The sequence below is a fragment of the Enhydra lutris genome, unplaced genomic scaffold, assembly GCF_002288905.1.
Source record: "Enhydra lutris kenyoni isolate GAN:26980312 unplaced genomic scaffold, ASM228890v2 scaffoldscaffold17, whole genome shotgun sequence".
Lineage (NCBI taxonomy): Eukaryota > Metazoa > Chordata > Mammalia > Carnivora > Mustelidae > Enhydra > Enhydra lutris.
The window spans coordinates 12,467,098-12,478,301 of record NW_019154101.1 but is presented as its reverse complement, the minus strand read 5'-3'; the positions used below and the strand labels follow the sequence as shown (position 1 = coordinate 12,478,301).

General features: G+C 41.7%; 1 protein-coding gene across 1 annotated transcript; it reads left to right on the top strand.

Annotated features, from left to right (window-relative positions):
• The first annotated feature begins 3,747 nt into the window (after positions 1-3,747).
• Positions 3,748-10,654, top strand: LOC111147885 (family with sequence similarity 162 member B). The gene is made up of 4 exons (XM_022504148.1): positions 3,748-3,919; positions 4,079-4,190; positions 7,349-7,457; positions 10,524-10,654. The coding sequence occupies exons 1-4, from the start codon at positions 3,748-3,750 to the stop codon at positions 10,620-10,622; spliced, it is 492 nt and encodes a 163-aa protein (XP_022359856.1). The 3' UTR covers positions 10,623-10,654.
• The last annotated feature ends 550 nt before the right edge of the window (positions 10,655-11,204 follow it).

Genomic DNA, 11,204 nt, shown 5'->3' with positions numbered 1-11,204 from the left:
AATGAGCACTGGTCACACACACAGTGCCTATCCCACCATCCAAGCCAGAGCTACATTGTGATGTTAACTGATAGCACACACCAGTGATAGCACACAATAATTCTATGTGACCCACCTACCTGTGGTTAGTGACATTTTCAATGTCTAGGGATATGACAAAGGCAGAGAACTTGAATCAGACTTTGCAAAATATCAAAGCAGGAGACTTTGAAAAAGTCCTCCCTGCCTCATCATGATTTTTTTCAGGGTCCTCTTTGTAGTCTGTGGATAAGGAAGTCGAGTGCAGGATTAGGGAGAGAATAGGGAAGAGACTGGCCCCATGAAAGTTTTATATGATAGCTTCTGAGTTTTCGAAAACTATCTCTGGGAGCTAGACAGAGAAAGGATGAAAGAAAGAATTAACTAGAGATAGAGAAAAGGCTTTAGGGGTCATTACAATGGCATGGTTGGGAGAGAATGAGAGAATGAAAGATTGAACTATAAGAATGAAAATGTGAATTGAGAGGAATAACAAGAAGATCTGAGTGTAGGAGCTCATTAATGGTTTTTCAGATCTCATTTTCAGCTTCTGCTAGTGCTGTAAATTTATGCTTAATACCTATTGGGTAACTGGGCTACCGCCTGGACCTGGTACTTAAATAAGGTTGCCTGAACCACTGGAGACTCCAGTGAGTTGGGTCTGCAGGTCAACAGTCACCTTAGAGCTTTCCTTACAGATAGGCTAGTAGGGGATTGGAAAATAAATTAGTCAAGTTCCCTCCCAACCCCTCATCATCCTAGCCAGAGTGGGAAATTCTCAGGGATAGCTTTGTGGCAATTTTGGCATCTCCTGTCTTAGCCCAGTGGAGAGCACACAGTGGCTCTCGATAATAAATAAAGATAATAAAATAATTTAAAATTTACCCCCATTTTCCCCTCAGTCTACATAATAGTTTCATTTAAAATATAGTCCTAGTTTTAACTGTGAATCTTAAAGATTTTATTTATTTATTTGACAGACAGAGATCACAAGTAGGCAGAGGGGCAGGCAGAGAGAGAGGGGGAAGCAAGTTCCCTGCTGAGCAGAGAGGCAGATGCAGGGCTCCATCCCAGGACCCTGGGATCATGACCTGAGCCGAAGGCAGAGGCTTTAACCCACTGAGCCACCCAGGTGCCCCTTAACTGTGAATCTTAAGAAGTAACTAAATTAACTGTAAGAAATGGAAACATAAACCATCCTAAGAAATTAAAACATAAACCATACTAATCAAAAACCCAGAAGGAACAAAACTGAAAATAGTATATACAAATCAGATGAACCACAGGATTGAAAAGTAATATAATATAGTACACAAAGGGTAGACTAAAACCACCACGGATTAGTAATAAGCTCTGTAAGGGGCAAAGAGTTTTATTCACTTACCTGCTGCAACGTCAGATCCTAGAACAGAGTCCAGCACAGGGGAGGCACTCAGTAAATATTTGTTCAATGAATAAATAAGCTGTCCTGGTTTGAAGAGAAAAGAAAAGAAAGGAATACAATTAGCTACAATTAGTATTTTCTTCTATTAAAAGTTGATTTGAGTTTTTTGTTTTTGTTTTTTTTTAATTTGGTCCCATTCTAGAACCAAAGAAAACATCTCCCAAGCAGCTGTGTTTTTTTTTTTTCTTATGCAGACCACGGCCAAATAGTGATGTTTTAATCCCCTAAGGAATAGAGAATAGAATGCAAATTGTTCTTTTTCTCATGATAGAAGCTCTTACACTCTTGCTCTGTCGTTCTGCCTTTCTAGAGAAGCTGGAGATAGAAAATCATGCGTAGATGCTTGACATTTGGTTCTTTCCAGGGAAATAAACTTACTTGGCCAGTTTAATAACTCCTCGGTGAACGATTAATGACGGGTTGTTTCCCAGAGATATTTTTTCTCAGAAACATGAAGAAAAATAAAATCTTAAAAGGAAAAGTAACGTGTCTGAGCAATGTGAGAATTTTCAAGTAGCTTTTTCCTGAAACAATCAGATGTTATTCATGGTGATATACTTTGTCAAGCAGGAATTCATTCAGTTCATTGTGTCCTCAAATACTTCAGTCTTTTCTTAAACTAGCCCAAACAGTCTATTTTATCATTGAAGACTTGCACTCATTTACTCATCTAACAAATACGTATCAAGGATCTAAGTGCCAAATTTTTCACCTACATCCTAAGGATATGGTGTTCAATAAAACATAACCCTTACCTTCCGGGAGGTCATAGCCTCCCATAATTCGCTCCATGAGATTTCACAAGTTAAAATGCCCGTGTGTTTTGGGACGAGTGAAACAAAAGATGTGAAGGGAAGAAATGACAACATCTCTTTGAAATGTTACTATGCGCCAGGCGCAGTTAGAAGGGTATCCCTAACCAAGTTTTCTAAATATCTTCCACTCCACCCTACTTCCTTTGTTTTTTTGTTTTTTTGTTTTTTCATCCTGCTTTTTGTTTTTTTCAACTACTCATTCCCACTTGACATTGTTCAAAGCTCTATCGCTGGCTCTGAGAAGTAGCTGGCCGATTGTACCGTTTTTTGTAGTCATTCCATGAATGAACTTGAGAGGTCGGAATACTTTTACAAATGAGACCAAGACTGATAGCATAAATGATTTGCTTATTATGACTGTGAGACTCTTAAGTCATACATCAGGGGCTTCCACCTTTGTATGAAGGCAAAACCAGTGTTCTTTCTACAGCCGCTCCTTCAAATGCATATTTCTGTAGGGAGGTATGACTCTCTTCTTTTGCTAAGCATTGCTATGTGAAAGACACTTGGAGGTACAGGGATCTGGCCTTCAAGAGCCTGACAGTCTGGTTAGGAAGAAAAGAAATATCTGGAGATCCAACTAAATGTGTAAGGCAGTGTCCGGCTCTGGAAGGAACCTCAGAGACAATAATGGGAGGAGGGAGAGGAGGGCCTGGGGCTGGGTCCTGAAAAGCACCCTTACTTGGCTGGGGTCTGTTGTCCAGGGAATAGGAGTAAGCAGAGTTAAGTAAAGTCCTTCAGAGTAGACAGCTTTCCTCACCCCCTTTCCCAGAGTCTGCCAGAGAATAGCAGATTCCTCCCCACCCCTTTCTTGCAGAGGGAAAATGGTGGAAGGTAGAAGAAAGGCTCATTTGGAAGAACGTTTGGAGAGTGTGTGGTCTTAGGAAGAAATGAAAGATGGGGAAAAAGAAATTGCAGCAACTGAGGTGGTTTTGCCTAGGAAAGAGAGAAAGTGTGGGAATGGAGGGTGGGATGAGGAGCCAACTTCAAAATCTCTCTTCATGGGGAATTCAGAAGTTTGTTGCATGTCCTCACACTTGCTTGGAAAACATCTGGCGTGCCCTGCCCTTGAGGGACAGTTGGTTTTTTCTGGAGGAGAGGGGTTAGGGTTATTCTCTTGACACCAAACATTGGAACCAAAGGAGGAAAGTCTGAGGGAAGCGTTTCTACTCAACACAAAGAAAGGCTTTAAAAGGAGCTGCCGGGAGCAGTCTCAGGAGGCGGTGAATCCGCTCCGGAAGTTTTCCAGTAGAGACAAGGAGCCTCCTGGGCCCTGCTCGCAGGGGACTCGGCCTCCAGGGTCGTGGCCAGGGTCTCAGGCCGGGGGCGGGGACCGGGAGCGAGTGTGTACGTGCGGGAGGCTCCAGCTGCACTGCCCGGGATCCCCTGGGAGCGCCGCGGGGTGGGGCGGGCCGGGGAGCAGCAGCAGAACTCCGCCGGGGAGCTGGGAGCGCGGAAACCGGGCGCAGCATGCTCGCGGCTGTCGGGGGCCTCCGGGGCCTCCGCCTAGCGCGCATCTTCCGCGGGTCCCCCGGAGCGCACGGAGAAGCCGCGACGCGGCCCATCGCGCCCCTGCGGCCTCGGGGTCTGACCCGCTACTGCAGCGGCCGGGCCGCCAGCGGCACTGAGCCCCAGGGTCCAGGTGAGCCCGGGCTGGGAACGACCTGGAAAGGAGAGGGTGCGGAGCAGCGGGCGAGGAGCCTCACCTGGGGTGAGGGAGGGAGGGGGTGGCGTGAGTGCGCTCTGAGCCACTATGCCATCGGTCAGTCCGTTCCTCCGGCCACCCCTGTCGCCTTCGCAGCAGGAAAGGTCCACCGGGTCCCCGCCGAGTACAAGCCTTCGCAATTCGATAAGAAAATCCTGGTGTGGACCGGGCGTTTCAAAGCGCTGGAGGACATCCCGCCTCGGATCCCGTAAGTGTGGCCTGTGCGGCGGCCAGCTTTCGTGCGCACGAAGGGGTGCCTGCTCCATGCACCTCCCGACCTCGGCGCGCCCCTGAAAGAAGGCAGCCGCGGTGCTTCACAACACCCACCACCTTGAGGAATACCCCTCCCCAGCCCCCCCCCCCCCACAGTGCGGTTAAATGTCAAATGCCTTGAGTGAACAGTGGGCACCTAAGCTTACAAGGAGATTGTTGAAGTTGGGTGAAAACCCAGTTCGGTGGGCACTTGCACCATCGCCCAGATACCCGCCCCAGGGAGCTCAGAGCCTCAAGGCAGCGGAGCGCTTCGGTCACACAGACGGCAAGGTCCGCGCGTGCACCCCGGGTGGTTGCAGGGTCCCCAGAGAGGGAGAGGGGCTCTGCCTGGGGAGCAGCTCCCTGTCCACCTAACGAAGGCTCGTGGCTCCTGGGAGGACTAAAGAGCCTCTGGGAGGAAGCCGCATCCAGGAGACCTCCTATTCTGGGGCGGGAGAAGCCTGATGTTCCTGGTTCTGCAGCCCGCGGAGCTGGTCTCTTCACTATCCCAAAACCAAGATAGAGGGTCGTTTAAATGATAAAACTCAAACTGACAATTTCACCCCAAGGGTAAATTTAACCTGTAGAAATCATCTTCCTACAGTTTCAGTTTATGCAAGCCCAAAATACTTCTCAGCATTTGTTACAAGGGAGTGGATTTTAAAAAGGCATTGAAGGAAACTAAGCATAAAACCAATCTACTACTTTTTAAGCTGATCTAAAAATAAAAAATAAAATAAAAAAAGAGGAGACTAGAACTATAATATCAGATACGGATTAGAGATGTCCTGTATATAATTTTTATACGATGTAATAATCCATGCCTAGTGGAATGAATAATGGAAACTAGGCCTGCAGCTTGTTCTGCACATATTACCTACATGTTTTAAAATCAAAATTTAAATGTACATTTGTTTACATTGAAGTATAGTTGACACACAATATTACATTAGTTTTAGGTGTACTTGTCAACACTTTTGTTACTTTGTAATTTACTAGTTACCAAAAGCATATTTTTTTAAAAAAATGAGGAAAGAAACACGTGCTGGGAAATGTTGGCTCAATAGTGAATTCTCAAACCTTTTTATCCCTTTCTTGGATCAAATTATTTAATGAGGAATGGACATGGAATTTGAAATAACACAGAATTTGAAATCTATATTCAGCATTTATTCAACCCCAGAGACTTTTTTTAATATTACAAGACAAATATTGTTTTCCTTGAGATCTGTAGATTCTGAACTACAGACTCAGCCCAAAGCAGAAATCATCCTCAGAAAAGCTAAAATACCATCCTTAATTTTTTGGAATTTTGAGTTTCTCAGCTCTGTGTGTGAAGAGACCCATTTTATAGAAATAATTTAATTTCCCCAGAATCACAGTCAAAAGAAGTGTTATAAACAAGGGAATCTAACTTCAAATAAGATGTCTAAGAAAGGAATTGTAGTTTGGTGTTGGAAACATTAAAGTATTTGAATATTTTTCATTTTGCTCTTTCCTGTAATTTTTTAAAGCATTGCTGTTGAGGGATATACCTCCCCAAGCTAAGTTTTAGGCTTACAGCGTGAAAAGCTTTCACTTTGTATGCTATTAATAGACATGTAATTAGCAAGTGAGCTATAATTTTTGTATTATACACTAATGATACTTAATCATAACTGTGCTTTTTCATGTTTTTTTTCAGCGCACACCTAATTTGGTATAGCAGATCAAAGCCAGATGGATGGGTAAAAAAGATCATATCTTCTAGGCTCCATCTGGAACAAAAGTCAGCAACAAATATAATCTAATAATGCCTTCATATTCACCTGTTTGCAACTAACATCTTAAAACTCACATTGGCTGTCTCAAATCTAAGGAAAACAGGCTAGATATTGGTTTGCCATGCTCTTTAAACTGGTGGAAAAGTTAAAGAAAAGGTTTTTCATTTTTAAGAGAAATTGCAACTTGTCTTTCTGACAAGTAATAGAAGAAAGTAACTACAAATAATAGAAGTAATAGAAGAATGTAACTACATTCTATTTAAACTTGGCATTAGATAAGAAAGAATACTGTTGCATACATTCTCAAGAATCATTCTTTAATCACGTGTATCTATAAACTGCACTTCATATTATTGCAAATTGTTAAAGTTTATTTCAGTATAAAGGGCCCACAGACACAATTAAGTTTGTGACTCTGTTAAGTAACATTGCTAAAATCTTAAACAACTTGCCTGTAACTTTATATTAATAAATAAGTCCCCCCAGTATTCGATCAAGTATAGAAAATTTCAGAATAATAAGAAAACGAAGGTGACTTTGTCTTTTTCTTCAACAAATCATTGTAATTTTGATCACTTATTTTGAAAACTTCATGCAAAAGCCACAAAGGAAACACCTTTTCTCTAGTAGAGGTCCCCACAAGGTATAACGGTTTCTCTAATCAGGATAGGATGGGAGAAGGCAAGAAGGGATTGGGAGCCCAGTGAGAAAAAAAATGAGGGAAAAATATTTTAAAAAAACAACCTGATTAAAACCAAGAAGAAGGGGTGCCTGGGTGGCTCAGTGGGTTAAAGGCCCAACTCTTGCTTTCAGAGCAGGTCATGATCTCAGGATCGTGAGATGGAGCCCACTTCAGGCTTCAGGCTCAGCTCAGAGTCCCCTCGAGATTGTCTCTCCCTCTCCCTCTAGCCCTCCCTTTTGCCCCCATGCTCTCTTGTTCTCTCTCTCTCTCAAAATAAATAAATAAAATCTTTAAAAAAACTAAAGATGAAGCCCACTTAATAACAAAGGGACCAAATGAACACAAGTCATAGACATATATAGACTTAAATTCTTAACCTTTACCCTGACCTGTGACCAAAAAAAAAAAAAAAAAAAAGGAGAATCAGGCCATCATTTCAAGAAGTTATATTTTGAGAAGTTAGAAACTAAATATACTACACTGGGGTTTCACGGTGACTAACATTAATGAAGACGTAATTATACCTGTTATTTTGAAATTGAGAACATAATGGGCTCGGCTTTGGACGTCTTCCACATCTGCAGTTGGCATTCAGGGATTGTCTATCATGCCAGGGAGAGAAAAGCAGATTGCTGCAATATAATTAACAGAATACACATCTTGGTTTAGGCCAGAAATGATAGATGCTGCAAGAAACAAGGCTCGAGTGAAAGCTTGTTACATAATGATTGGACTCACCATTATCGCCTGTTTTGCAGTGATCGTCTCAGCCAAAAGGGTGAGTATCTCTTTAAAATACAGCTGGACTGGTGAATTTTAAGAAATACTGTGAGCTTTATTCTTAATTTGAGGATTATTGTTCTGTTTTCCATGTAAGCACAATGTCATCGTAGACTTCTTTTTTTTTTTTTAAGGTTTTATTTTTTGACAGAAAGAGAGAGATCACAAGTAGGCAGAGAGGCAGGCAGAGATAGAGAGGAAGGGAAGCAGGCTCCCCACTGAGCAGAGAGCCCGATGCGGGGCTTGATCCCAAGACCCTGGGATCATGACCTGAGCTGAAGGCAGAGGCTTTAACCCACTGAGCCACCCAGGTGCCCCCATCGTAGACTTCTTGAGCCATCCATAAATATCTCTCCTCCTGGAAACAATTTCTGTCATGAAAATTTCAGCCCACAAATGCAAACTACATGGTTAGAGAGGAGGAACAAAAGTTTGTTTCCGTTTATAAGGTAAAAACAGTTCATAGCCTGGTTAAACAGGATAGTTCATAGCTTGGTTAAAATCTGTGCAAGAAGAAGTTTGCTGTGTGAAAGTTACCCAGACTTGGTCATTCTAGAAGTCCTGAACTCAATCATAACTATCGCACAGAATCATGAAATCCTCAGAAATGGCAATTATTGGACATGCTCAAGGCCAACTTGTCTGTATCCTGCATGTGAGCCCTTGCCTTGTCATCTCCAGTATGTGGTTTCTAGAGAGAAATTAAGAGCTGATTACTCTAATTGTGTTTCTTGCTTCCCCAAATCCTTTCATCAACCGATCACTTTTTACCATGAAGAGCAGCCCACAAATATTGGGGGACATCTAACACATCCCTACGAGTCTTCTCTTCTCCAGTCTTAATTTCCCTATCCCGTACAACTTTCCTCTCCTCTGAACACACTGCCCTTTATCAGTGTCTCCCTTCACGGCGGCATTTGCAACTGAACCCATTAGAGCGGGACTAACTTCCTTGTTCGTGAACTGTATTCTAGTAACACAACCAGAGTTGAAAGCAAGTTTTGGCAGCCGCATCACACAGAAGAATTTGCTTGGATCTGCACATCTTCCCTCTCTGGGCATGTGTAGCCAATTACCATTCTCCCTCGTCCTGTGATTCTGCCCTGGGTTACTTTTCAGGTTTTTGAGAGTATTTGAGCCAGTAATTCACATAGGAACTGAGCCTGTAAGTTTACTGATGTCACGTACATACCCATTCATGGGTATGTGTCAGAGAATGTGCGCTTTGAAAGGATTCTCATCAAAGGGGAAATTTATTAAATATTTCTTAAATGTTCAAACATAGAAATAAAGAAATTTGGTGACTTCTTATTTATAACCTACTGTAGATAAAATGACTGTCCACCAAGGTGATGATTCTCTAGCTCCTGAATGACAGAATGGAGTCTGATACTGTCTGGACCCTCCTTGTTTTTTTATAACATCTTCTCTTTGTTCATTATGCTCCCTCTACTCTAGGTCTTTTCTATTTTTTTAATACACTAAACCCTTTCTCCTCACTAGGCTTTCCTTCCTTCCTCTGGCCTTTCCATAGCTGGATTATTCTCACTCCAGGCAGAGCTCTTCCATGACCACCTGCTTTAACATGGCTTTGCGCAGGTGCTCACTATTTTATCATCTTCCCAGCTACTCATGAGTAAGCCATGATACATCAGCAATCCTGTAGACTCCATTTTAAAATATACGTACACTTGGACCACTCCTCACCATCTCTCTTGATATCACCCTGGTCTGATATAACCAACATCTGTTGCCAAACCGATTCCAATATCTTCTAAAGAGTCTCATGGTTGTCCCTCGTGCCTCTCTCCATTCTTTCGTTTTAAATAATTAATGCATATACTTTAACGGAGATTGTGATAGATGGAGGTGGAGAAAAGTTTAGCAATCTGAGATGTATTTGGGGGGGTAAGAAAGGATAGAACTTTGTGGTACATTTGATGTGGGAAGAGGAAAGTAAATGGAAGAAAGAAACCAAAAAGTCTGGGTTTTTTACTTCAGCAACAAGGTTGATCGTGCCACCATTTGTGGAGATGTGTAATGCTGGGGAGAGAACTGGTAGGCACAACAGGCAAAATACACCAAGTCCTGTACTGGGAATATAGTAAGTGTAAGGGACGGATTAGGAATTCATCTATATATTTTTTTTTTTTTTTCTGCTAAGGACTTCATACACTCTTCAGTCTGAGGACCTATATATAGATTTCCTCACTTCTGAAAAAGTTCAAGCTGTCATAACTTCAAATATGGCCCCTTCACCAGTCTCTCTATTCTTCCCACCTGTTATGTATGTATGTTGGAACTTCTAAATTCTATTCTCCATGTCTCTTAACTCTTTTTCTATTTTTTGTATCTGTTTCTCTGCACTGCACTTAGATTATTCCCGCAGATCTGTTTTCTAGCTAGAGTTTTTATGTCTTAATTACGATGCTGATCATCTTTTCTTTTCAGGAGCGATTTTTCCCCCCAGAAAATTTCTATTCTCTTTGCCAGTTCCTTGGGCTAGTAAGAGTAATTTTAATCATTTCAATGGAGTACCTGATACTTCCAACTCCAGATCCAAACTCTGCACTCACCTTTTGGGGCAGAGATTAAACTCCCAGCTCCCAGCTGCTACAACCTGTGTTTTTCTCTAATGCCCCCTGCCTGAAATCATTCCTTCCCTTCCTGGCTTTAATCCTTCTTATTTCCCACCATTTCATGCCTTTTGAGTTCTTTCCATTTCTGATACCTGAAGATTTCCCTTTCTTGATTTTTAGCATAACTATTAGAAAATATTTTTGTTATTTTTTTTATCCAAAAAATATGTCTTTGTGTGCCAAAAGATCCAGGGCAGATTTCCGATGTCAGTTGTCCTGTTGACTGCAAGTCTCGCAACTTACATAGCTACTTTTTTCTACACCAAAGGATCATTTTTCTTGGATACTGTTTGTGACAGATGTTTTAAGTTACTTTTCTCCTTTTCACAGAGGATCTCGTATATGTCTGAAATACAAATTCTTTCCAGAGAGTTACAATGCTTTGCTTCATTTTTTGTTTTGTTTTTGTTATTCTTATTTTTCAGGCAGCAGAACGACATGAATCCTTAACAAGTTGGAACCTGGCGAAGAAAGCTAAGTGGCGTGAAGAAGCTGCACTGGCCGCACAGGCTAAGGCTAAATGAAATTCCGAGTGACACGGTGTTAATCAGAGGATCATTACTATTACCAAAACAATAAAAGATAGGTAAAATAGAATATTTAATGAAATAACTGCCATGGTGTTATTTGGTAAAGAGAAGCAAAAAGTCTTTTTATTTTTATTTTCAGTAAAATTTTACTGAAGTGGAACTGTATTCAGAAAAGTGCTCAGAGTGTGTATAGCTTGATACCTATTTACATAGTGAACACACCTGCAAAACCACCTCCCAGGTCAAGATGCAGAACACCAGTAACATCTCAGAAACCTCTCCTCTACCCTCTGTCAGTCATTACCATCCAAAGGTAACCACTGTTGTGAGTTTTATCACCATAGATGAGTTTTGCTTGTTTTTGAAATTTATATTAATAGAATTACACAAATGCACTTGTGAGGGTGAATTCTTAGACTCAACATTATGTTGTGAGATCCTTACACAAATTTTGTGTAGCATGAGTTTATTCATCTTTATTTTGTTAAAGTATTCCATTATGAATATGCAACAGTTTATCTGGATATTTGGTCCAGTTTGGGCCCAATACAGATAATGCTGAAATGAGCACTCTGT

What these genes read in the sequence shown, in the direction of transcription:
- LOC111147885 (XM_022504148.1), top strand. Translation starts at nt 3,748, where the DNA reads ATGCTCGCGGCTGTCGGGGGCCTCCGGGGCCTCCGCCTAGCGCGCATC. An exon ending in CACTGAGCCCCAGGGTCCAG is followed by an intron (nt 3,920 to 4,078) that starts GTGAGCCCGGGC and finishes TCGCCTTCGCAG; the next exon opens with CAGGAAAGGTCCACCGGGTC. An exon ending in TGATCGTCTCAGCCAAAAGG is followed by an intron (nt 7,458 to 10,523) that starts GTGAGTATCTCT and finishes CTTATTTTTCAG; the next exon opens with GCAGCAGAACGACATGAATC.